Here is a 27,215-nt window from a genome sequence, read left to right as displayed (position 1 = left end):
GTTTAGCAGTAATTAAGACTTGCTGTGTTTAAAAATCCATCCATGTTGTGTGCTAATTTTATCAGCCATTATTAATGGCATCAAGGGGGAAAGTTCACACTAATCTGTCACACAGTGATGTGTCAAAACATGTGAAGGAATAGTATAGATCAGTCTACAACATCCTGACCTTTAGTTTGGAAACATCCCAATGCTTGTGTGATGTTACTGTCCAATGTACTCTATACAAACAGAAGGCAGGAGAATAGGGTTGAGAGGGGAAAATAGATCAGCTGTGATGAAATGGTGGAGCAGACTCAGTGGACTGAATGTCCTAATTCTGCTCCTTTGTCTTATGATAACCCCGTGTGCATCAATAGCCTCCCTGTTAAGCTGTGTCCAGGCCGATAGATTGACACAGTGTGGACACAAGTCCTTCTGCCCAACTTGCTCACACCAGCCAACAATGTCCCGGCTACAAGAGTCCCACTTGCCTGCGCTTGGTCCATATCTCTCCAAACCGGTCCTATCCGTGTACCTATCTAACTGTTCTTAAACGATGCGATAGTCCCAGCCTCAACTACCTCCTCTGGCAGCTTGTTCCATACACCCACCACCCTTTGTGTGAAAAAGTTACCCCTCGGATTCCTATTAAATCTTTTCCCCTTCACCTTGAACCTACAGTGCCCTCCATAATGTTTGGAACAAAACTATTCATTTATTTGTTTGCCTCTGTACTCCACAAAAAAAATCACATGTGGTTAAAGTGCACATTGTCAGATATTATTAATGGCCATTTTTATACATTATGATTTCACCATGTAGAAATTACAGCTGTATTTATACATAGTCCCCATTTCAGGGCACCATAATGTTTGGGACACATGGCTTCACAGGTGTTTATAATTGCTCAGGAGTGTTTAAATGCCTCCGTAATGCAAATATAAGAGAACTCTCAGCACCTAGTCTTTCCACCAGTCTTTCCATCGCCTTTCAAAACTTTTATTGCTGTTTATCAGCATGAGGACAAAAGTTGTGCCAATGAAAGTCAAATAAGCCATTATGAGACTGAGAAACAAGTAGAAAACTGTTGAGAGACATCAGCCAAACCTCAGGCTTACCAAAATCAACTGTTTGGAACATCATTAAGAAGAAAGAAAGCAGTGGAGAGACTAATCGCAATGGGATAGGCAGGCCAATCTATATAATAAAGAACAATCCCCAAGCACCTGTCCGACAGATTAGAAACACTCTTCAGGAGTCAGGTGTGGATTTGTCAATGACCACTGTCTGCAGAAGACTTCATGAACAGCAATACAGAGGCTACACTGCCAGATGCAAACCACTGGTTAGCCGCAAAAATAAGCCAGGTTACAGTTTGCCAAGAAGTACTTAAAAGAACAACCACAGTGCTGGAAAAAGGTCTTGTGGACAGATGAGACGAAGATTAACTTATATCAGAGTGATGGCAAGAGTAAAGTATGGAGGAGAGAAGGAACTACCCAAGATCCAAAGCATACCACCTCATCTGTGAAACGTGGTGGGGGTGTTATGGCCTGGGCATGTATGGCTGCTGAAGGCTCACTCATCTTCATTGATGACACAACTGCTGATGGTAGTAGCATAATGTATTTTGAAGTGTATAGACACATCCTATCTGCTCAAGTTCAAACACATGTCTCAAAAATCATTGTCCGGCGTTTCTTTCTACAGCAAGACAATGATCCCAAACATACTGCTAAAGCACCAAAGGAGTTTTTCAAACCTAAAAAATGGTCAATTCTTGAGTGGCCAAGTCAATAACCCAATTGAGCATGCCTTTTATATGCTGAAGAAAAAACTGAGGGGGGCTAACCCCCAAAGCAAGCATAAGCTAAAGCAATACAGGCTTGGCAGAGCATCACCAGGGAAGACACTCAACAACTGGTGATGCCCATGAATCGCAGACTTCAAGCAGTCATTGCATGCAAAGGATATGCAACAAAATACTAAACATGACTACTTTCATTTACATGACATTGCTGTGTCCCAAACGTTATGAAATGGGGAACTATGTATAAACACAGCTGTAATTTCTACATGGTGAAACCAAAATGTATAAAAATGGCCTTTAATAAAATCTGAGAATTTTTTTCCCCATGACAAATCTCAGATTGTGGAGTACAGAGGCAAATAATTAAATGATGGGTCTTTGTCCCAATCATTATGGAGGGCACTATATGTCCTCTATTCCCCTACTCTTGGCAAAAGTCTCTATGCATCTACCTGATCTATTCCTCATGATTTTGTACACCTCTATAAGATTCCTACCCCCCCCGGGGGGCGTCCTCCTGCGCTCCATGGAATCGAGACGCTGCCTACTCAACCTCTCCCTATAGCTCACACTCTCTAATCCCGGTAACATCCTCGTAAATCTTTTCTGAACCCTTACAAGCTGGACAATATCTTTTCTATAATGTGTCCAGAACTGAACGCAATATTCTAAATGTGGTCACACCAACGTTTTATACAACTGCAACATGACCTCCCAACTTCTATACTCAGTACTCTGACTGATGAAGGCCAAAATGCCAAAAGCCTTTTTGCCCACCTGCTTTACAACACCACCCAGAGGCCTCCCATTTACTGTGTAGGTCCTGCCCTTTTTTGATGTCCCAAAATGCAATACCTCGCACTTCTCTGGATTAAATTCCATCAACCATTCCTCCGCCCACCTGGCCAATCGATCCAGATCTTGCGGCAATCGTTCACAACCTTCTTCACTATCTGTTGATGATCTTCTTTAATCCGTTTTCCTCCTTAGGTGCGGATTGGCTTTGATGGATTAGGAGGAAGAAGCAAGTTTATTGAACCTGTATCCTTTGCTGGATTTGCTTGAGCACAATGGGAAAAGAAAAAAATGGAAATGATAGATAAAGGAGATAGGAGGTGTGTTGGAGGTGGAAGTTGGTGAGTTTTGTGTTGGAGGGTTAAGGAATTGGAGCCTCAGCTCTGTGGTATATGGGACACCAAGGCTACACACTGTGTGCTTCAACAAGAAGCAGCAGCCAGGAGAACAGATAGAATTAGAAACATAGAAATTAGGTGCAGGAGTAGGCCATTCGGCCCTTCGAGCCTGCACCGCCATTCAATATGATCATGGCTGATCATCCAACTCTCAGTATCCCGTACCTGCCTTCTCTCCATACCCCCCTGATCCCCTTAGCCACAAGGGCCACATCTAACTCCCTCTTAAATATAGCCAATGAAGTGGCCTCAACTACCCTCTGTGGCAGAGAGTTCCAGAGATTCACCACTCTCTGCGTGAAAAAAGTTCTTCTCATCTCGGTTTTAAAGGATTTTCCCTTTATCCTTAAGCTGTGACCCCTTGTCCTGGACTTCCCTAACATCGGGAACAATCTTCCTGCATCTAGCCTGTCCAACCCCTTAAGAATTTTGTAAGTTTCTATAAGATCCCCTCTCAATCTTCTAAATTCTAGAGAGTATAAACCAAGTCTATCCAGTCTTTCTTCATAAGACAGTCCTGACATCCCAGGAATCAGTCTGGTGAACCGTCTCTGCACTCCCTCTATGGCAATAATGTCCTTCCTCAGATTTGGAGACCAAAACTGTACACAATACTCCAGGTGTGGTCTCACCAAGACCCTGTACAACTGCAGTAGAACCTCTCTGCTCCTATACTCAAATCCTTTTGCAATGAAAGCTAACATACCATTTGCTTTCTTTACTGCCTGCTGCACCTGCATGCCTACCTTCAATGACTGGTGTACCATGACACCCAGGTCTCGCTGCATCTCCCCCTTTCCCAATCGGCCACCATTTAGATAATAGTCTGCTTTCCTGTTTTTGCCACCAAAATGGATAACCTCACATTTATCCACATTATACTGCATCTGCCAAACATTTGCCCACTCACCCAGCCTATCCAAGTCACCCTGCAGTCTCCTAGCATCCTCCTCACAGCTAACACTGCCCCCCAGCTTAGTGTCATCCGCAAACTTGGAGATATTGCCTTCAATTCCCTCATCCAGATCATTAAAATATATTGTAAATAGCTGGGGTCCCAGTACTGAGCCTTGGGGTACCCCACTAGTCACTGCCTGCCATTGTGAAAAGGACCCGTTTACTCCTACTCTTTGCTTCCTGTTTGCCAGCCAGTTCTCTATCCACATCAATACTGAACCCCCAATGCCTTGTGCTTTAAGTTTGTATACTAATTTTTTATGTGGGACCTTGTCGAAAGCCTTCTGGAAGTCCAGATACACCACATCCACTGGTTCTCCCCTATCCACGATACTAGTTACATCCTCGAAAAATTCTATAAGATTCGTCAGACATGATTTACCTTTCGTAAATCCATGCTGACTTTGTCCAATTATTTCACCACTTTCCAAATGTGCTGCTATCCCATCTTTAATAACTGACTCTAGCAGTTTCCCCACTACCGATGTTAGACTAACTGGTCTGTAATTCCCCATTTTCTCTCTCCCTCCCTTCTTAAAAAGTGGGGTTACGTTTGCTACCCGCCAGTCTTCAGGAACTACTCCAGAATCTAAAGAGTTTTGAAAGATTATTACTAATGCATCCACTATTTCTGGAGCTACTTCCTTAAGTACTCTGGGATGCAGCCTATCTGGACCTGGGGATTTATCGGCCTTTAATCCATTCAATTTACCCAACACCACTTCCCGGCTAACCTGGATTTCACTCAATTCCTCCAACTCCTTTGACCCGCGGTCCCCTGCTATTTCCGGCAAATTATTTATGTCTTCCTTAGTGAAGACGGAACCAAAGTAGTTATTCAATTGGTCCGCCATATCCTTGTTCCCCATGATCAACTCCCCTGTTTCTGACTGCAAGGGACCTACATTTGTTTTAACTAATCTTTGTTTTCACATATCTATAAACACTTTTGCAGTCAGTTTTTATGTTCCCTGCCAGTTTTCTTTCATAATCTATTTTTCCTTTCCTAATTAAGCCCTTTGTCCTCCTCTGCTGGTCTTTGAATTTCTCCCAGTCCTCCGGTATGCTGCTTTTTCTGGCTAATTTGTACGCATCATCCTTCGCTTTGATACTATCCCTGATTTCCCTTGTTATCCATGGATGTACTACCTTCCCTGATTTATTCTTTTGCCAAACTGTGATGAACAATTTTTGTAGTTCATCCACGCAGTCTTTAAATGTCTTCCATTGCATATCCACCGTCAACCCTTTTAGAATTAATTGCCAGTCAATCTTGGCCAATTCACGTCTCATACCCTCAAAGTTACCTTTCTTTAAGTTCAGAACCATTGTTTCTGAATTAACAATGTCACTCTCCATCCTAATGAAGAACTCAACCATATTATGGTCACTCTTGCCCAAGGGGGCACGTACAACAAGATTGCTAACTAACCCTTCCTCATTACTCAATACCCAGTCTAAAATAGCCTGCTCTCTCGTTGGTTCCTCTACATGTTGATTTAGATAACTGTCCCGCATACATTCCAAGAAATCCTCTTCCTCAGCACCCCTGCCAATTTGATTCACCCAATCTATATGTAGATTGAAGTCACCCATTATAACCGTTTTGCCTTTGTCGCACGCATTTCTAATTTCCTGTTTGATACCATCTCCAACTTCACTACTACTGTTAGGTGGCCTGTACACAACACCCACCAGCGTTTTCTGCCCCTTAGTGTTGTGCAGCTCTACCCATACCGATTCCACATCCTCCAAACTAATGTCCTTCCTTTCCATTGCATTAATCCCCTCTCTAATCAGTAACGCTACCCCACCTCCTTTTCCTTTCTGTCTATCCCTCCTGAATATTGAATATCCCTGGATGTTCAGCTCCCAGCCTTGGTCACCCTGGAGCCATGTCTCCGTGATCCCAACTATATCATAGTCATTAATAGCTATCTGCACATTCAACTCATCCACCTTATTACGAATGCTCCTTGCATTGAGACACAAAGCCTTCAGGTTTGTTTTTACAACACTCTTACCCCTTACACAATTATGTTGAAAAGTGGCCCTTTTTGATTTTTGCCCTGGTTTTGTCTGCCTGCCACTTTTACTTTTCACCTTGCTACCTATTTCTTCTACCCTCATTTTGCACCCTTCGGTCTCTACGCTCACACATTTAAGAAACCCTTTCCCTTTAACTCCATCCTCCGCTGTCCCATTCAACACCCCACCCCCCTTATTCAGTTTAAAGCCACCCGTGTAGCAGTGGCAAACCTGCCTGCCAGAATGCTGGTCCCACACCTGTTAAGATGCAATCCGTCCCTTTTGTACAGTTCCCCCTTACCCCAAAACAGATCCCAGTGATCTAAGAATCTAAATCCCTGCCCCGTGCACCAGATCCTCAGCCACACGTTCAGGTCCCGTATCTCCCTGTTCCTGCTCTCGCCAGCACGGGGAACTGGAAGCAAAACGGAGATAACAACCCTGGAGGTCCTGCTTTTCAACATTTTTCCGAGCTCTCTAAAGTCACGTTGCAGAATATTCATCCCCTTCTTTCCGACATCGTTTGTGCCGACATGCACTACCACTTCCGGATGTTCACCTTCGCCCTTGAGGATTTTCTGCACTCTGTCCGTGACATCCTGGATCCTGGCACCGGGAAGGCAGCACACCATCCTCGCATCCCGTCTGTTGCCACAGAAACCCCTGTCCGTACCTCTCACGATGGAGTCTCCCACTACAATGGCCTTGCCTGCCTTAGGCCTTTTTGGTTTTGGCTCAACAGCCCTATTCGCATCACAGGCCAGTCCGCCGCTCACGTCTTCTGTCCCAACAGCTTCTAAGCGGATGAACCTGTTTACAAGAGGTACATCACCCGGGGACGTTGGCATTCCATGCTTCCCTCCCTTTCTCACTGTCTCCCACCTTCTCTCTTCCAGTACCTTAGGTGTAACAATCGTACTGTAGGACTTGTCGAGGAACGACTCCGTGAGGTGATATTGCATCAATTGATGTAGAGGCTAGAATAAATCGGAGACTGCACATCAGAATGATAGTCTGTAAACTGTTGAGGGTGTGATCGACGGCAGTTCACACTACTGTGGAATAGCATGTTAAAATAAGGAATTGACAAAGAATAGATTCTGGGGAAAAATCCGGCATCAAGGCAGTTGTAAGAAAAAGAGGACATTGCTGGAGAAACCTGTGTAGCATAATGTAACCTATTATTTGAGAAATAAGAATGAATGTATTCTTAATTTGTAAGGGTGTCGGGTTTTGTGGAGCAGGCAGGAGAATGGAGTTGAGAGGGAAAGATATGTCGGCCATGATTGAATGGTGGAGTAGTTTCGATGGGCCGAATGTCATAATTCTGGTCCTAGAACTTCTGAACTATTAGTATATTTTTAAATTCAAAATTAACATTTCCATTGTCAGAATATTTGTGTTCAAGTCCTGTGTTGAAAATCTAGAGGGATCCACTGTGTGCCCATGTGACTTCAAAACGAAAGGAAAGGTTTTGCTTTTAAATATTACACATTTCCTCAAGATTATCTTTAACTTTACTTCCTTCAGACTAAAATGACTGAAATACGTCCACTGTTGTTAAAGGTAAAGAGGAAGAAAGTGACACGGATGACTGTAAACAGCAATCAGCCCAAACTAAAGGATTTCCTTAAATGATTCCCAAATGTCAGCGAGACAAGGCAATTGGATGAAGCAAAACTGTACTGAGTGCCAGGATAACAAGCGGGAATTGACTGTTAGGGTTGGTAGCACTGCCTGAACCCTTCCTGGAAAAGTGCAGCTGGCCTGCTAAGGAATATACGTACAATATGAAAAATCTTCAAACCTACTGATCCGAAAAGAAAAAAGACGATTTCTTCACCAGTGCATTTGAATTGTTTCAACAATTGCTAACCCACTGAAACTACCCTGGTTGTTGAGAGCACAAATCACTTGGCACTACAGAGAGAAAGAGGCAGCATGATAGTAACTGCCATCGTCAGGGCTGGAGATAGTGAAAGCATGGGGAAAATCTTCAAATGAAATTATCTCATGTTGGCAAAGAAGGACACAAAGTACCGGAGTAGGTCTACTGGTCAGGCAGCATCTATCGAGAACATGGATTGGTGACGTTTTTGGTTTTGGACCCTCCTTCAGCCTGAAGAAGGATCCCAACCTGAAATGCCACCAATCCATCTACTCCAGGGATGCTGCCTGACCCTCTGCATTACTCCAGCACTTTGTGTCCTTTTTTGTAAACCGATATCTGCAGCTCCTTGTTTCTACTTGTTGTTGGCAAAGATTTTGCATCTCCCAGCCAAGAGATCATTACATCTCGCCCCGGCCCCCCCCCCCCCCCCCCCCCCGCCCCAGAGTAAAACATTCCCAAGTCACGTGTAGCATGGGTTAGTTGCAGAGTAAATTACTGCTCCTCCGAATCTGCTTTAACTGCAGCAAGCATTATCTATTCAACCATCTTCCTATTTCCTGCCACAGATATCCTTTTCTAAATGTGTTATCATTTTAGCAGCAATTTGGTTTAGGTCTACACAATTTTAGAAACTAAGTAAGTATTAATAAATACCATTCTTTCAATATCTTGCACCCAGTCCTACCTTATTTCATCATGCTGTCGACAAATAGAGGAGGCTTTCGTCTCAAGTCTACGCTGGATTTGAAATGCTGATGTTTAACTAAATATCATTAATTTGAATGTTTCTTTGAGTCTGGTGTCCTCTGGTCTACATTACCCCGGCCATTTAGCTTGATCCTAGCTCTGGCCCAATTATCCTTCACCAACTTCCTTATACAGCACCACACACTAAAGGAGTAGCTCTCAAATTGCATTTTTCAAATTCCTGTCATTGACTGTAAAGTTAATCACTTTTGGAACAGTTTTAAGCCTCTATTTTGACATTCTTTGTGTTGATTTACAGTCTCACTTCAAGTACAGGTGCACAACCTTTTATCCGAAAGCCTTGGGACCAGACACTTGTCGGATTTCGGACATTTTCGGATTTCCGAATGGAAGATTTTTAGCGTAGATAAGGTAGGTAGCGCGGGCGGCTTGAAAAGTCTGGAGCGGCTGCCTCCCCGGAGACCGGGGAATCATTGTAAATCATTCCATAAATGTTAGTCAGTTAGTTTGGAGGGATTTTATGTGGTGGTGGTGGTGGGGTGAAGGGGGAAACTTTAATTCTTAGTCCCCTACCTGGTCGGCAACTCCCAACATCGCGGAGCTGAGGGCTCCGTCCGGCCGCGGGCTGCGCCGGTTGGAGCTCCGACCCCAGCGACTCTACCCCTGGCTGCGAGGTGCTCCAAATCCAGCGCCGCTCGCGGCCGGACGCCCGCAGTCCCAGCTCCGCGAATGTTGGGAGTCGGCGGCCACAGCGCTCCAGAGCTTACCGCACGGCGACCCGGTAAGGCATTGCCCGCTCCCCGCTGGTATCCCAGCGCTGCGATGCCGCCGACTCCCAACATTCGCGGAGCTGGGGCTGCGGGCGGGCGGTGGTGGATTTGGAGCGCCTCGCAGCCAGTGGTAGAGTTGCCGGGGCGGAGCTACAACCGGCGCCGGACGCCCGCAGCCCCAGCACTGCGGAGCTTACTGCACGGCGACCCGGTAAGGCATTGACCGCTCCCCGCCTCTCCGACCAGGTAGGGGACTAAGAATTAAAGTTTACCCCTTCACCCCCTCCCCTCCCCCTTCACATAAAAGCCCTCCAAACTAACTGACTAACATTTAAGCAATGATTTACAGATGTTTAACTGTCTCCCCGGTCTCCGGGGAGGAGGCAGCCGCTACAGTAGTACAGACCTGGGTTGACCGTGGGTCGTTTCGGGTCAAGTTTGGCGCCAAACGCGAGCTTTGGTGCACAGACGACATCTGGAAAAATGGCCGGTTTTCGGAGTTTTTCGGTTTCCGGAACTCCGGATAAAAGGTTGTGCACCTGTACTGTGGGTGTTTTTGCTGACTTAGGAATTTAAATTGATAGCTATTTTGTTAGTGTCACAGCAGAAACACCAGTTTTTAAACAATGTTCAGTGGTGTCCAGTGTCTTAGTCGGGCAGGGGTCTTGTTGTGTACATATATGTTGATCAGTGCCTTTTCTCTGTATTCAATCTTTCAGTCTCATTGTTTTTAAAGCTCTTTAGCAAAGTGAAAAGGAGGTCTTGTTTATAATCTATGAAGGTGCTAGGTTTGACCTTGCTTTTTATTTCCTTAAATGTGACAGTCAATGGCATTGAGGATACTTGCTGGTATTGATGACATGATAGTGTACAGAATCCAACCAAACATTTTTAGAGATAGCCAGTTAAGGCAGGGTGGTTCAACAGTTTTGCAGCTCTAATGATCGCAGGTCCTCTGCCCTGTTAACTTCAGGTATTCTTTCAATCAAATTTAATCATTGGTGGTAATTTGTAAAACACAAAGATTCAACTGGTTTTTCACAATTGTTAATTTTAACAGATTTCTCAGAAGCAGTTCCGTGATGTTAAAAATGCCTTAAATGCTTTGGTTGATTGAAACCTAGTTGATTGAAAACTGATGCATACTACATATTTGTATCTCTATAAAAAGAGCACTTACCCAAGAAAACGTGGAAGTAAGAACCTGCCCTCTTGAATTGTTTCCAAAATATTCCATTAATATTGTATTGTAAACCAAACCCACTTGTGCCTTGTGTTGGGAACATCTTATCAAAACATAAGGGCATGCTTGTTTTTAATGTGTCAACATTTCTCTCCTGCAATTGTTTCACCTCCTCTGCCTCGATATGTATTGATCCTTCTTTGGGCCAAATCTTTTTTGAATTGTTTTACTTCTGTGTGGAATTGCTGAAGCTATCGGCCTGCTTTCCCCTTCCAGGTGATGACATCCCATCTGCCTGCTGGCAGTGCCCAGCTAAATGGGCATCTCCTTGGCTCTTGCTGATTCAGGAAATGAGTGTTTCAATTTGAGTATTTCAGAGAAGCCTAATAAATCATTGCAAATCAAAGAGTGATTTCTGTTCTTACAATCTTGCCTTGGTGTGCAGAATGCTACAGCAGTCAAATAAGTGGAAAAGGACAAAAAGTACATGAGTAACTCAGCAGGTCATGCAGCATCTCTTGAGAATGTCACCCATGATCTCCAGAGATGCTGCTTGACTTGCTGAGTTACTTCAGCACGTTGTGTCCCTTTGTATAGTAATCAGCATCTGCAATTCCTTGTTTCTATACTCAAGACTATTCAATCCATTGTGCCTGTGCCAGCCACCATTTACTGCTCGTCTCTGAGCGTGAGGAGAAATATTTGATGAATGGAGTGTCACCCTTTGGAACAAGGAATGCCCTTTAATTTCCTTTACTTACTTTGTAACATTTTAATGGTCTTGCATTCTGTAATTCATTCCTAAAATCCAGAGCTATTTTGCCATGAAAAATTATATATTTATCAAGATTTTGTTAGAACCAAAGATTAACTATGGCCTGACACAATTATTTTTTTTAATTGGCTTGTTTGTAAAGTCTACGTTGAGTGATTTGAACGTAGAGAATAATTAATGTTGAGACTCTCCTGATATCTTGCAGTGGATATTGGCAAGTGTTTGTGTCATTTTGCTGCGCAATAACATTTGGATTGTATTTTTGATGGACTTGTATAAGTGCAGTTTTGGACTGAAATTACAGAAGAACAGAATGAATTTGGTGGAATTGGTCAAGTTTCTTTCCACCAGCTCTTTGTTTTGTTTGAAAATTTTTAATTTTTTAAAACATATTGTCTTTTGTATTTACCCCGAAAACTTCACCGGGAACAGCTTTCTCGATTTTATTTGCCTGGTCACAAACTGGGATGTGTTTGCATAGCATCAACATGTTTGTCGATAGACTGCTGGAGTAACTCAGTGGGTCAGGTAGCATCTGTGGAAAGGCAGTATCTCTCTCTAGAGATGCTGCCTGATCCGCTACTCCAGCATTTTGTGTCTATCTTTGGTATAAACCAGCATCTGCAGTTCTTTCCTACACACTCAGCATGTTTGTAATTGACTAAGCAACATCAAAAACCTCCTAAACATCTCTTGCCATTCAAAATCTATTTATAAGCAGAAACAAAGATAGTTGGTCACTGATTTCATGTGCTGATTGAGTGAAAGCTTCAGAGGGATCCATTATTTCAAAAAGATTACAGTTGCCATTTACTATAGCCTGGAAATTTGTAGAAGTGACCATGTGTGAAATTAATGCAGTATTTTAGCATTAAAATTGCAATATGGTCACACATTTATCTTCACACAGCAATTATCACAACCTTGCACCATTGCACATCTGCATTTAATTTGTTGACATACTTTGGCCTCTTCCTATAATCCTAACTGTAATTGCACTGGTTTTGTTCCTCTTTACTGAAGCTGAATGTGTGTGTTCATCCCATTGCTGAATCCAGTCTGGGTTTTATCTTTCTTGGGCATAAATCTGTGGGGCTACTTATATTTGTTGTAAAATACCCAAACTCAATAAATACTTCCAGGTAGAATTTTGCGTCTTGTCTTCTCTTCAAATGACTGGAGAGCATTCATTCATTGCAACTGCCTGGGCAGCTTTTGTCAACTTGTTAAGGGCCTGTCCCACTCTGCAACATTTTCGGCGACAGCCTGAAGAGGTTGTCGCGTTGGGCTCGGGTCGTGACGCACGGTGTCGCCCCTGGATTTCGGAATGTTCAAAATTCAGGGGCGACATATGGGTGTCTTATCATGTCGTGCGCCCTGTCACACGCTGACGTATGTTGTCCTGCGGGTGACGCCCGGTTAGGGTTAGGGACCACAGATGGGCTGTAAAATATTCTTCCTCCAATGCATGGATTTTAAACATTAATACATTAAAATTAATACAATAAGATCAATTATGCAAATGAAAGGAATTCCGAGTTGTTCAGTTTTATTTACAGATGTATTGGTCCGCTTTCAGATCAAATCCATCTTTTCACAGGGATGGGTTCAGTGATTGTAGATCGAACTCCCCTCTCCCCTCTTCCCCCCTCCTGCCCCCATCTCCGCTCCACTCTTCTCCCCGTCTCCACTTTCTCCTTCTCTCCGTCTCCACTCTCCCCCTCACATCCCCTTCTCCCCCTCTCTCTCCCTTCTTCCATTCTCCACCCTTGCCCCATTCCCCTCCCCATTTGTGGACCCAGCCTGAGACCAGCGATCCCCCGCACACTATCCCACACACACTAGGGACAATTTATACAAACCTGTGTGCCTTTGGTGTGCGGGAGGAAACTAGCCCTAATCCTAACCCTAACTCTAGGTTGATAGACTTGATATAAGTTTAAATTGTCCCTAGCGTGTGGGATAGTATCACTGGTCGGTGCGGACTCGATGGGTTGGAGAAGGGGATGTGGGGGGAGTGGAGAAGAGTGGAGTGGGGTGAAGGGACGAAGAGGGGGCCAAAAGGAAGAGGGGGAGAAGGGTGGGGGGGAGTGGAGACGGAGGGATGGGGCGAGCAGGGAAAAACGGGGGATGGGGAGAGGCGAGTTCAGTCTACACACTGAATCCATCCCTGTGAAAAGTTAGAGGCGGTGATCGGATCTGGAGGCGGACCAATACATCTGAAAATTTTCATTTGCACAATTGATTTTATTGTATTAATTTTGATATACCTATATACTACTACTAAAACTCTCATCTTGACCACTTCTGGTCTTCGTTGTAATTAAATATATACCCTATATCGCTAGGATTTTTTTCGCCACCTTACTGACCGTTCTCTACTCCAAGACACCAAGTTTTGTTCCGATCGGTGAAATATGAGAAATGTTATGGAGGTTTAAAACATCGTGAGATCAGCAGATTGGTCTTCTCGCCTGTCATTCACCAATGACGGTAACGCCTCTTCCGGCACCCACTGGAGAATAAAACCCCAGAGGCTGGGCTGAGTAAACAAGTCGTGCTGATTGAGTTCGCAAGAGTGGAGTCAGGAAAACAGCTGTATGGTGCGATGGAGGCTGAGTTGAGCCCCTCCCACCAACACCACCCCCTTCCGCCAGATTTTACAGCCAGATTTATCACTTCTGAAACATTTTAGATGCCAAAGGAATCAAGAAAAAACACACATAATGCCTTACTGTTGATGAAATGCAGTGAGCAAACGCGATAATTCCCAATATTTTCAATTGGATATCTACACGGCCAATATTCGCCAAGCTCTTTGGCTGTTGGTGTCCCTTCAACTCTTGCTTCTATCTACTGTCATTTCTCCTCACTTTTGGAATTCTGAAGTAGGATACATGTCTCTCACGCTTATCCCGATTTCCATAATTATTTACAGCGCAAAAAATTGACCATTTCGGCTGGTTTTAACGGGCCCGCTAAGCTGGAAACAATGGTCAGTGCTTACCTGCAGTACACCGCGTGTACTCCAGTTGGCGTAGGGTGGCAATAGTACGGGTCATGGGTCGTGCAACTTTCAATTTAATCAATCGGAACAGGAACGGGTCCTTTGACCCACAACATCCGCACGGAAGGTGATGCCAAGTTTAACTAATCTCTCCCTGAATGTGATCCACATCTTCCATTCTCTGCAACGCATGGCTAATCTAATGATGCAAGCAAGATTTTAATTGTGCCTCTCCTTCACAATACTTGTGCCTATGGAGATTATTCAAATCGACTTAATCTTTACAAACTAATTTTGAATTTGGCACCATGCCTGATTTTGACTGGAGGGAACAGGACGGGTTTAATTTAGATACTCAAATTAATTATTTGACTTCACTGGAGGGGGAGCCGGGAGGGGTGTGGGTTTGTCTTAATTCCAGAATCCCCCCATGATTTGTGGGGCAAACAATAAAACATGTTTCTGGAGGAAAATAAATACATTTCTGGTTCTGGTTCTTAGAAGTTTAACTTTTGTTTTATGGTCTCTGGTCCATACTTTGTGCTGTGGTCCCTTGCCCACATTATACACGCGGATACAATGTACAGGTTGGGAGGGAGGGGTTGTGAACACCGTATTTTTATCTAACGTTGCAATCTTTCGTTGCCTTCATCCTCACCAGGGCTCTGTAATCTCCGTTGCCCTTTTAAGCGGAGCAGAATTTGACAGGAAGTATTTTCGCTTCAGTTTCTTGTCCAATCGAGATCAGTCAGCTGCTGTCGCTGGGTTGAAGTGTCGTGTCGCTTGGATCCGCGATTCCCGGAGCAGAGAGAAACAAGAGCAGGTAACCGTGCAGCGATCGGTGCGGGCTATGGTAATGATGCCGGTATTAACCAAATATTATAGAGGAGCCAGTATAGCTCCTGGCTATATTAACGAGCATTCATCAGTATTTTCACTCAAACTGACCTCAGCACCAGGGTGGGCAGGCTCTGCGTTTTCTGAGCAGCTGAAGTCGAAATAATAACCGAGAAGTCCAAGGTTTGCAAATCATTCAGGTGGGAAGGAAAAGCTAAATTCTGTTGTGATTCCAACGCAGAAAGTCGTGGTTCCTTCCACCAGTACAAGGGGTCAACTCTTGTTCAGGAACTCGCACACCGACTGTTGCACCTTGCCCTATCGTTTTACACCACTTCCCCCTCATTCTTTCATTGTTATAATTGCAACCCCTCAACAGGGTTCATTTCTTCCATTTAAATCTGGTCCAAAATGTGCCTCTTTAATCGATGACTAAATGGATTTTACTTTACAACTTCCCCCACGTATATTAGTTAAAGGAATGAGGATCCTGAAACCAGCGCGTTCGTTTTAAAGTGAAAGTATTTCGTGTGTCAGTCTGCGCGTGTGGAGGCAAAGAGATAGTCGGTTTAAGTGTTGAGTGCCTACATCAGTCAGGACTGACACGTCCCTTTGCCTCCAGAGATGCTGCTTGATTCACTGAGTTTTTCCAGCATTTCGTTGCTTCATCTGTAGTCTCTTGTGTTTCCTCTTCTAATCCATCTACATGTAGGTGTTCTTTAGGCGCTGGGGGTGAAGTGAGTGCATTTCATGTACTACACTCGAGAGAGAGGAGAGAAAACTGGTGTTTTGTTTTTAACTAGGCCTAAACCAAATAACGTTCAGTATAATGCTAGGAATACTTTTGGTGCCTGTCTCTTTGGAGCCCCCCCCCCCCCTGTATCCGCGTTGGGGTGGGGAGCAGTCTTGCTTTGAGTGTTATTTGAGGGTACCATGTAAAATGCGCTAAAATGAAACTCTGGCAAAATCAGCTGACGAGGTTAGTCTTACTTTTGCCCGACTCATTCGTTATTTTTGTTTTAGAATTGCTACTCCACCTTTTTAATGTTAAACCTCACTCGGCTCACTCCTCCAGCATGTGACGGGTGAAGTCGATGATACCCATTGGGTGTGTCGAGACTGCATCTCGGGTTGTCATTGAATTAGAATGATAATAATAATAATAATGGATATGTTTATTTGCCAACATACAAGGAATTTGCCTTGGTGCTCCGCTCGCAAATAACAACATGACATTCAGTAATCCATTAAGAATAAAACATTAAAACATTAAGAATAAAACATTACAGTTTAAACATGTGAATGAAATAAAATGCCAGAGCAAAAGGAGGCTACAGACTTGTAGAGCTACTGCTCATGGGAAAAAAATCAGTTTTTATGTCTGGCTGTGGCGGCTTTGACAGTCCGGACTCGCCTTCCAGAGGGAAGTGCTTCAAAGAGTTTGTGGCCAGGGTGAGAGGGGTCAAAGATACAAGATACTTTTATTTGTCACATGTGCCAGTTGGCTCAGTGAAATGTGATCACCATACAGCATTACAATAAAAATAAAGAACACAACACACAATAGAGTCCAACATAAAACATCCCCACACAGCAGATTCAAAAGGTTTCCCACTGTGAGGGAACGCACCAAAGTCAGTCATCTTCCTCTAATGTTCCTGATGTTCACCCGTGGTCGGGGCCTCAGGAGCCCTCCGCAGTCGCCGCTACGGGCAGCCCGCCGCTCAGGCCCGCTCGCCGGGATGTTGGAACTCCGATGTCGGGACTGGAGGACAACCTCAGCGGCTTGGACCTCCAAATCGGCCAGTTCCCACCGGAGTCCGCGGCTCCCGACGTCCCCAGGCCACGCAGGGCAGAGATTCACGCTGGCGGCACTCAGCAAAGGGCCCCAGGGACTCTACGATGTTGCTCAGCACTGCCCGCGCTGGGAGCTCCACGAACCAGAGTTCCATGATGTTGGAGCATCGGGCCCAACGCTCCGGAGCTTCAAACGGCAATCCAGGTAGGTATTGCCCGCTCCGTGGTGAATCCAGCGCCACACCGCCACTGCCGAAGCTCTGGTCCGGTCTCCGGTAGGAAAGGCTGCTCCGATCCAGTGGTAGGCCGCGAGGAGGGGGGCCAACAACCTTCTCAGCTGAGCGAACGATTCGCTGCAGCCTCTGGATGTCGTGCTTGGTGGCTGACCGTGATAGAGGTGAGGGCAGATTCTATGATGGTAGTATAGAATTGGACCATCATTGCATGCGGCAGATTGTGTTCCCTCAGCTGCTGCAGGAAGTACATCCTCTGTTGGGCCTTTTTGACTGGAGTCGATGGTGACCTCCCGTTTAAGGTCCTTGGAGATGATGGTTCCAAGGAACTTAAAGGGCCACAGATGTCACTGTGGTGTTGTTGATGGGGGTGGGGGGAAGAGAGGTTGCCTCTCCTAAAGTGTCCTAACAATTCTACCACCTTTAGAGCATTGAGCTCCAGGTTGTTGCGATGGCACCAGGCCGCCAGCTGTGTCACTTCCTGTCGGTAGGCAGATTCCTCCCCATTATGGATCAGTCCAATCAGGGTTGTGTCGTCTACAAACTTGAAAAGCTTGACAGTGGAGTCTGTGGAGGTGCAGTCGTTGGTGTGGAGAGAGTAAAGGAAAGGGCAGAGTACGCAGCCTTGCTGTGTTCCTATACTGAGGGTCTCCGGGTCCGAGATGTGCTTTCCCAGCCTCACATGCTGCTTCCTGTCTGTCAGGAAGTTGGTGATCCACAGACAGAGGCTTCAGGCACAGCCAACTGGGGGAGTTTGGAGTGTAGTAGCTCTGGCACAATGGTGTTGAATAACCCGAGATGTGGGGAACGCGGAATTTGGAGGGACATTTTAAAAATCAAACCATGTACATCCTTCTCCCCCCCCCCCCTTATGTAATACAGAGGCGTGATAATTAAATGGATCTCTTCTTCTTTTCGTGTCCATCTTATTACAAATGCTGGCCTCGCTGTCGTCGTGCATCCCGAAAAGAACGCAAGTTTCCGGCGACAATCAATGGAAGCCATCATTTGTCGCAACAGATGATGGTGGTAGCAGATTTAGCTCGGGATACTTCCAGTTTCCAGCCCCGTAACGGTGACGCTTCTGCTGTGTGTTAGTGACACTGTTTGTTGATGCCCCTCAAGTTGGTAACTTGGAATATTGTATTTCATCTCTTTAAGAAAGTTGTTAAACCTGTTCCCACCACCCTGCTGTTTGGCATAGCCTGCAGTCTCTCTGGTTAAAACCAACCAGTGTGCAGGGAATGGAGTGGTGGAATGTTTCTCTGCATGTTAACCATTCATGTTCCACATTGGAAAGGAATAATATGGACTCCAAAATATCAATATCTTGTCCAAAAAGGCAGTTGTGAATTTCTGAACTGGATGATGATTGAACTGAGTTCCCAGGTGTTTTTTTTTTAAAGCTTGTTTTTCTGAAAGTCTTAGTAGACACATTGGGACTGGTTGCTGAAAGTCCTGTATCTCTGTTATTGTCTTTTATTTTAATGTTAGCTGACCTATTTTAGGTATCCACTTCTATGTAGAATAGTAAATAATAATGAACTGCTGACTTGATTCTGGTCAGTTGTTCTGTGTGCCACAGCTATCACGAAACCCTTCCCTTATTCATGATAATAGCAAGTGAAAAATGAGTGACGCTGTTCGATGTGCTGCGACATGTAAGCAACTTGCATTATGAAATATCGAGTGTTATAATATTGTGATTCATTCATTTTCAAATTTCTATTATTGTAAATGCGTTCACACTTAGAGGCTAACTGTGTTCATCGTCTGAGTTTGATTGCTGGAAGCAAGGCTCATAAAAATTAGGTGCATTTGTGTAGCCTACATTTACAATTTGTTTCATTAGGTCTACATTTGTGTCTGCTAATGTTCGATTTCAAATGGTTTATTAATGGAAAGGGTGTGGCTCCCAAAACAATCTTAGCCAAATTAGCATTGTTTTTCTCTCTCTCTCACCACATCTTTCTTGTAGCCTACGACTAAGTTAATACCAATCATAAAAGTAATGCTTGCTGCGCGATCTTCTTCATAAGAAACAACATTTGTAAAGTAGTTATAGCAGAGATTGAGACACATGAGAGCAGGTTGAAAAAAAACAGTCTTCTTGCGGAAAGAAATGTAACCTTCCAATTGGAAAAACTCCTTCCTCATCTCAGTTCCAAATAGTGTTGTATCGAAAACGTGACTCTAGTTCTCTAACCAGCGACATCTCTCACCATTTTCCAACCCTTCTTTCATTTTTTTTATTTCACCCCTTTCCTCTGGAATGTGGGAACTCCATCCATTCCTTCCTGCCGTTATTAGTTTAGTCTATTGTCACGTGTATCGAGGTACAGTGAAAAGCTTTCTGTTGCATGCTAACCAGTCAGCAGAAAGATTACAATCAAGCCATCAACAGTGTACAGAAACAGGATAAAGGGAATATAATTTAGTGCAAGATAATGTCCAGTAAAGTCCAATTAAAGATAGTCCAACGGTCTCAAATAAGGTAGATAGAAGCTCAGGACCACTCTCTAGTTGTTGATAGAAAGGCCCAGTTGCCTTATAACAGATGGGAAGAAACTGGCCCTGAATCTGTTGTACGTTTTCTCAGTTCTGTACCTCTTGCCTGAGAGGAGAAGAGGGAATAACCAGGATGAGACTGGTCCTTGAATATGCAAGTGGCCTTGCGGAGGAGGCAGCGTGAAGTGCAAATGGAGTCAATGGAAGGGAGGTTGGTTTGTTTGATGATTCCCAAATTACAGATGCCACATTGGAAAATAAAGTGAAACTTATTGATGCTCTTGCAATTGGAAACCATTGAAAACGAAAGTGAAAGTGCCCTGTGCTTCTGTGGAAATCCCAATGTCAATTGCAAGAAACAGCCCTATATTAATGTCAGTTATCCCTTTTTAAGTGGGATGAACTGCTAGTTTTTAAGGGGAAGGAGGTTACATAAAAATAAATTACACCTCAACGACTAGCCCCCGATATGTAGCACGATTTAATCACAGATATGGGACGAACTTCATTTTGCACACAACAAACAGAAAGGATAATATCTGAAACTGAGAATGTTTTTTCTCACCTACCGCACTACCATAACCTTGCTCAGACACTCAGCTGCACTCAGTATTGTTGCTACAGATGCCTTTTGTTTCTCCAGATCTGGTGCGGTGTTGGCAAAGGTGCATTTATTACTTGGGCACCCTGAGAGAGGGAAACTTGTTATCATTGAAAATTCTGTGCTTCCTATATATTTCCGCTCTCTTTCCCCTGCTCACTCCCACTCTTGCCCTTTACTCTCCTTTTAGTTTAGTTCAGAGATAATGTAGAAACAGGCCCTTCGGCCCACCGAGTCCATGCCACCCAGCGATCACCCGTGCACTAGTTCTCTATCCTACACACCAGGGACAATTTACAGAAGCCAATCAACCTTCTGACCTGCATGTCTTTAGAGTGTGGGAGGAGCACCCTGGGAAAAACCCACGTGGTTACAGGGCGAATGTACAAACTCTGTACAGGCCGCATCTGTACTCGCGACCAATTCCGGGTCTCTAGCGCTGTAAAGCAGCAGCTCTGCTGTTGCGCCACCGTGCTGCCCATATTGACAGTGGTGGAGGCCAAGACATCGGATATTTTTAAAGTGGAGATTGACAGGTTCTTGATTAGTAAGGGTGTCAAAGCATTTATCTCGAGAGGACTAGAATAAAAACAGGCATGTAATGCAGAGGCATTATATAAGGCACTGGCCAGACCAGATTTAGAGCATCGTGAGCAGTTTTGGGCCCATATCTGAGGAAAGATGTACTGCTGTGGAGAGGGTCCAGATGAGATTTACGAGAATGATCCCAGGGATGATTGGATTATGATGTGCGTTTGACAGCACTGGGCTTCTACTCGCTAAAGTTTAGAAGGTTGAGGGGGACCTCATTGAAACTTACCAAATAATGAAAGGCCTGAATAGAGTGGATGTGGAAAGGATGTTTCCACTAGTGGGAAAGTCTAGGACCAGAGGCCACTGCCTCAGAATAAAAGCATGTACCTTTATGAAGGAGATGAGGAGAAATTTCCTTGGTCAGTGGATGGTGAATCTATGGAATTCATTGCCACAGACGGATGCGGAGACCAAGATTTTTTTTAAGGTAGAGATTGCTAGATTCTTAATTAGTATGGGTGTCAGGGGTTATGGGGAGAAGGCAGGAGAATGAGTTGAGAGGAAAGAAAGATCATCTATGATTGAATGGTTGAGTAGTTTGGATTGGCCAAATGGTCTAATTCTGACCTTGCATCTTATATTTCTTACATCTTCAAGTTCAAGTTCAAGTGAGTTTATTGTCATGTGTCCCTGTATAGGACAATGAAATTCTTGCTTTGCTTAATCACACAGAAAAAAAATAGTAGGCATTTACTACAAAACAGATAAATGTGTCCATATACCATGATATAAATATATACACACATGAATAAATAAACTGGTAAAGTGCAAATAACAGAAAGTGGTTATTAATAATCAGAGTTTTGTCCGAGCCAGGTTTAATAGCCTGATGGCTGTGGGGAAGTAGCTATTCCTGACCCTGGTTGTTGCAGTCTTCAGGCTCCTGTACCTTCTACCTGAAGGTAGCAGGGAGATGAGTGTGTGGCCAGGATGGTGTAGGTCTTTGATGATACTGCCAGCCTTTTTGAGGCAGCGACTGCGATAAATCCCCTCGATGGAAGGAAGGTCAGAGCCGATGATGGACTGGGCAGTGTTTACTACTTTTTGTAGTCTTTTCCTCTCCACGGCGCTCAGGTTGCCGTACCAAGCCACGATGCAACCGGTCAGCATGCTCTCGACTGTGCACCTGTAGAAGTTAGAGAGTCTTCCTTGACAATCCGACTCTCCGTAATCTTCTCAGGAAGTAGAGGCGCTGATGAGCTTTTTTGATAATTGCGTTAGTGTTCTCGGACCAGGAAAGATCTTCAGAGATGTGCACGCCCAGGAGTTTGAAGTTCTTGACCCTTTCAACCATCGACCCGTTGATATAAATGGGGCTGTGGGTCCCCCTCCTACTCCTTCCAAAGTCCACAATCAGTTCCTTGGTTTTGCTAGTGTTGAGGGCCAGGTTATTGCGCTGGCACCATATGGACAGTTGCTTGATCTCTCTTCTATATTCTGACTCATCCCCATCAGTGATACACCCCACAATAGTGGTGTCGTCAGCGAACTTGATGATGGAGTTCGCACTGTGATTCGCTACACAGTCATGGGTATAGAGTGAGTACAGCAGGGGGCTGAGCAGGCAGCCTTGAGGTGCTCCCGTGCAGATTGTTATCGAGGCTGACACATTTCCACCAATACGAACAGACTGGTCTGTGGATGAGGAAGTCGAGGATCCAGTTGCAGAGGGATGCGCAGAGACCCAGTTCTGCGAGTTTGGTAATCAGTTTGGAGGGGATGATTGTTTTAAATGCCGAGCTGTAATCAATGAATAACAGCCTGGCATATGAGTTTTTGTTGTCCAAATGGTCCAGTGCGAAGTGGAGGGCCAGCGAGATCGCATCCACCGTTGATCTGTTGTGGCGGTACGCAAACTGCAGTGGGTCCAGGTTTTTGTTGAGGTAGGAGTTGATTTGCTCCATGATCAACCTCTCAAAGCACTTCATCACCACCGGCGTTAGTGCCACTGGTCGATAGTCATTGAGGCACGTCACCTTACTCTTCTTGGGCACCGGTATAATTGATGCCCTTTTAAAGCAGGTGGGGACCTCAGACCTCAGAAGTGAGAGGTTGAAAATGTCCGTAAAAACTCCCGCCAGTTGGTCCGCACATGTTTTTAGAACATCTTATCAACTTATAAACTTATAAGATGTTAGAAAGGAGGCACAAGAGACTGCAGATGCCGGAATCTTGAACAAAACACAAAGTGCTGGAGGAACTCAGTGGGTCAGGCAGCATTAACAGCCATTGATCGGCTAGACCGTCAAAACCATTTTCTCAGAGTGGAAATGTCAAAGACTGGAGAGGACAGCTTTAAGGTGAGAGGGGAAAAGTTTAAAGGAGATGAGAAGGGAAAGTTTTTTTTTACACAGAAGGTGGTGGATGGCTGGAATGTGTTGGGTGGTGGTGGAACCAGATCCAGTGGTAGAATTTAAGAGGCTTTTGGATGGACTCATGGATATGCAGGGAATGGAGGAATATGGATTATGTGCAGGCAGATAAGAGTTAATCTTGGCATCATGTTTGGCACAGACATTGTGGGCCAAAGGGCCTGATCCTGTGCTGGACTGTTCTCTGCTCTGTGCATCTGTGGATAGAATGGATAGGTGACATTTTGGGTTGGGACCCTTCTTCAGACTGACAGGAGTAGAGGAGGTAGAAAGCTGGAAAAGAGAGGTGGTGGTAGGAAGCATTAAAATAGGTGGCCAAGAAAGAGGGTGGGCATGCTGAAGGCAGTAAGTGGGACTTGTATGAAGAGCGGGAAGGTAAAACGGTTTAGGAACAAAGTTTCAGAGCACATGATTCAGATGCCTGAAACCCAGACAATGGAGTGTGAGGCAAAGAGATGATGCATCCAATCCAAAGCCAAAAAAAATAACCCGTTAAATGGACAATTCTTGGATCACCCAGTTCTCTTGTCCTCCAAGCGATGCGTTTGTACCCAATCCTGGAGCAAATGCAATGCAACGTCCCTTCCCCATCAGGAATATTTCAGTTTCAGTCCCGACTTTAACCAAATGTTAACCCACGTTCTGTTGCCTTCAGGTTTGGTGATCGTGGAAACTCAAGTGGATACAATGGAGATCGATGAAGGATTATATTCCCGGCAGCTGTAAGTAGAATTGAAAGCAAAGCCATTAAGAGAATGGCACTCAAGGGTGGATATGCAAGGTCACTATATGAGAAAAGCTGACCTTAGTTTAGTTTAGAGGTACAGCGCGGAAACAGGCCCTTCAGCCCACTGAGTCCGTGCCGACCAGTGATCACCCTGTATGCTAACACTGTCGTACTTACTAAGGACAATTTACAAACTTTACTAAAGCCAATTAACCTACAAAGGTATACGTCTTTGGAGTGTGGGAGGTAACCGGAGAACCCGGAGAACAGCCACGGGGAGAACGTACGACAACACCCGCAGTCAGGATCGCACTGAGTCCTTGGCGCTGTACTGCTGCGCCACCGTATGGTCCTGTCAAAATGTATTGGGTGAGCAGTTTAAAGAGACTGCAATACATGATTTTATTCTGTGGGATGCCTGGATATTCTTAAATCCTCTGGTGTATCATTCAATTCTGTTTTGGTTTTTTTAAATCATTCATACCAAATTTTATTCAGTACAGTTTAAGCATCCATATACCTGTACCTGGATAAGTTTCAAAAACAGTCCCCAATCTCACTTCCCAAATCCTAAATTCCCTCCCCATTAAGGAGCAGCCTTCAATAGAGTAAAATTAATCTTTTGCCCATGATGTGATTATTACATGTGATATGTTGATGGTGATTGATTGAAGGATGCAGCATGGGGAAAAAAGGCTCTTCAGCCTACTGAGTGCACTCTGAACCATTCATGCTAGTTCTGTGTTATTCCACTCTCGCATCCACTCCTTACAACCTAGGGGCAATTTTATAGAGGCCAATTAACCTACAAACCCACATTTTTTTGGGATGGGCGAGGAAACCGGAGGAAAGTTACGGAGAGAATGTACAAACTCCACACAGACGGTGCCCATTGTCGGGATCGAACCTAGTTCTCTGCCGGTGTGTGGCAGAAGCTCTACCAGCTGTGCCAATGTGCTGCCCTCTTCTATGATGTGTTGAATTGGGGCTGGCCCACATTTAACTGCCCCAGACGTGCATTAGACTTTAGAGCACAGATCCTATAGCGAGCAAGATGGTCCACTCCGCTAAAAAAGCCGTAGTAGGATCATGGATAATCTTCAGCGCCATTTGCGTAACCAGCTTCTATCATGGGGTCAAGCTAATTCGGGGAGATTCTGCTATATCAGGCTGACAGATTAAAGGATAGACACAAACTGCAGCGGGTCAGGCGGCATTTCTGGACAAAAGGAATAGGTGACATTTCGGGTCGAGATCCGTCTTCACTCAAACCATCCTCCCCACCCCCTTCTCTCCGACACGGACACGGAGCGATAGTTAGCCCCCCCCGTTTTTTTGTTAAACATCTATTTCCTTTGGGTTTTTTTTAATTTCCCCCTTACCATTTCCGTACTTTTTCGATAGCTGCCATGACCCGTTTGATGTCATCCTTCGGCCTGCTCCTGGTCTCGGCCTGCACTGATCTGCCGGACATGCTGTGTGTGTGTGTGTGTGTGTGTGTGTGTGTGTGTGTGTGTGTGTGTGTGTGTGTGTGTGCGCGTGCTGTGTGTGTTTGGAGGAGTGTGTGTGTGTGTGTGTGTGTGTGTGTGTGTGTGTGTGTGTGTGTGTGTGTGTGTGTGTGGTGTGTGTGTGTGTGTGTGTGTGTGTGTGTGTGTGTGTGTGTGTGTGTGTGTGTGTGTGTGTGTGTGTGTGGTGTGTGTGTGTGTGTGTGTGTGTGTGTGTGTGTGTGTGTGTCTGATGGGAGAAGCACCGGCACCAAAAGCGAGCGAACGCGCGGACAGATGGACGAAAGCAACGACCATAGAGCAGAATAGGTGACATTTTGCATAGTCTGATTGTACTCGTATACTGTAAGACTTGCCTGAATAGTCAAAGAGCTGTACCTCTTGCAAACAAGTATGTTCTCCCTGTGACCACATGGGTTTTCTCCATGTGCTCCGATTTCCTCCCACACTCGAAAGACCTACAGGTTTGTAGTTTAATCGGCTTTGGTAAAAGATTGTAAATTGTCCCTAGTGTGCGGGATAATGCTAGTGTGCGGGGATCACTGTTCGGCGCAGACTCGGAGGGCCGAAGGGCCTGTTTCCACACTGTATCTGTAAACTAAACTTAATCAGCACTACCCAATCTTGCAGCATTAAAAATGGCGGTCCCCCAGTTTCCAATCGAGGAATAAAAGCCGGAATCTCCCCTCTAGGTACGTGCTGGGCTACGATGCCATGGAGCGAATGAAGAAAACCAACGTGTTGATCTCTGGGATGAGAGGACTTGGGGTGGAGATCGCCAAGAACATCATCCTGGGTGGAGTCAAGTCGGTCACGATACACGACGAAGGTACCACAGAGTGGAGCGATCTCTCCTCCCAGGTAGGTGGACAATACATCAATATCCCCAAAATGAACAGATCTGCCTCTTGTATGCTTTCACACGAGTCGCAGTAGTAGATTCCTACAACCTTGTGTGTGTGCATTCTGCTTCCATTGAAGCACAGAGAACGTACCAACTACGTGCAGGCAACACCCTTAGTCAGGATCGAACCCGGGACATCCACAAATTTGGTTTATACGTAACATTCCAGGATCGACAGCCTCTTGTGCATCCATTAAATTAAAGTTGTTCCAATGAGAGAAATTCAGATGACTTTCACCTCTCCGAAACTGTCTCCTTCAAGCAACTCATTGAAATCTAGGAAAGTGCCATTGAGAAATCTATCAGAATATAGAAGAATATCTTGATCAGTTTATTTTCTATTTTCAGTTTTATTTGTCGGAGAAGGATATCGGGAAGAACAGGGCAGATGCTTCGAAAAGGCATCTCATTGGGCTGAACAGTTATGTTCCAGTCTCCACGTACACCGAGATACTGACCAAAGATGTACTTCTTCAGCATCAGGTAAAGTTAAAACATTTGCAGAGACTTCCACTGAGTTTAGAATAGAATAGTTTCTTTATTGTCATTGTAACATGAACCATGTACAACAAAATTTAAAAATGTCAGCCAGTTACCACATTTCTAAAAGAACGATACAAGATGATAAACAAAAAATAAATATCATTAGCTTCAGCATCAGTCGATTTCACAGTTACCACAGTCCCTTATCTGTATGCCCTTGCGTTCTTGGCGGCTACATTTAGTTTTTATAGCAGTGGATAAAAACTGTTTTTTAGTCTGTTCTTTTCCTTGTAGATCTGTACCGTAGCCTGATGGCAACAGTTCAACCAGGGAGTGTCCGGGGTGGGAAA

General features: G+C 44.7%; 2 protein-coding genes and 2 long non-coding RNA genes across 5 annotated transcripts in view; 3 read left to right on the top strand and 1 right to left on the bottom strand.

The window, feature by feature from the left end:
- Window positions 1–8,275, top strand: part of traip (TRAF-interacting protein) — a 46,020-nt gene extending 37,745 nt beyond the window's left edge. For both annotated transcript variants that reach the window (XM_055648048.1, XM_055648047.1), the window contains 2 exons: window positions 2,783–2,833; window positions 7,501–8,275. In XM_055648048.1, coding sequence (XP_055504023.1) covers window positions 2,783–2,833; window positions 7,501–7,608 — 159 coding nt within the window. In that variant the 3' untranslated portion in view covers window positions 7,609–8,275. The remainder of the gene's footprint in view (window positions 1–2,782; window positions 2,834–7,500) is intronic.
- LOC129704736 (uncharacterized) overlaps window positions 1–8,683 on the bottom strand; it is a 36,866-nt gene extending 28,183 nt beyond the window's left edge. The window contains exon 1 of the long non-coding RNA XR_008724766.1: window positions 8,547–8,683. This is a non-coding gene — a long non-coding RNA (uncharacterized LOC129704736). The remainder of the gene's footprint in view (window positions 1–8,546) is intronic.
- A 33-nt stretch (window positions 8,684–8,716) lies between these two features.
- LOC129704737 (uncharacterized) lies at window positions 8,717–12,445 on the top strand. Its single transcript, XR_008724767.1, has 2 exons — window positions 8,717–8,980; window positions 10,799–12,445. It is a non-coding gene; the product is annotated as an uncharacterized LOC129704737 (long non-coding RNA).
- Window positions 12,446–14,357: 1,912 nt separating this feature from the next.
- LOC129704922 (ubiquitin-like modifier-activating enzyme 1) overlaps window positions 14,358–27,215 on the top strand; it is a 222,492-nt gene continuing 209,634 nt past the window's right edge. Inside the window, exons 1-5 of the mRNA XM_055648331.1 lie at window positions 14,358–14,431; window positions 15,048–15,127; window positions 23,902–23,968; window positions 26,171–26,339; window positions 26,731–26,865. Of these exons, the coding sequence (XP_055504306.1) occupies window positions 14,358–14,431; window positions 15,048–15,127; window positions 23,902–23,968; window positions 26,171–26,339; window positions 26,731–26,865 (525 nt within the window). The remainder of the gene's footprint in view (window positions 14,432–15,047; window positions 15,128–23,901; window positions 23,969–26,170; window positions 26,340–26,730; window positions 26,866–27,215) is intronic.

This window comes from Leucoraja erinacea, chromosome 16, assembly GCF_028641065.1.
Source record: "Leucoraja erinacea ecotype New England chromosome 16, Leri_hhj_1, whole genome shotgun sequence".
Lineage (NCBI taxonomy): Eukaryota > Metazoa > Chordata > Chondrichthyes > Rajiformes > Rajidae > Leucoraja > Leucoraja erinaceus.
The sequence above is the reverse complement of the archived record's forward strand: the minus strand, read 5'-3'. Positions and strand labels throughout refer to the sequence as shown.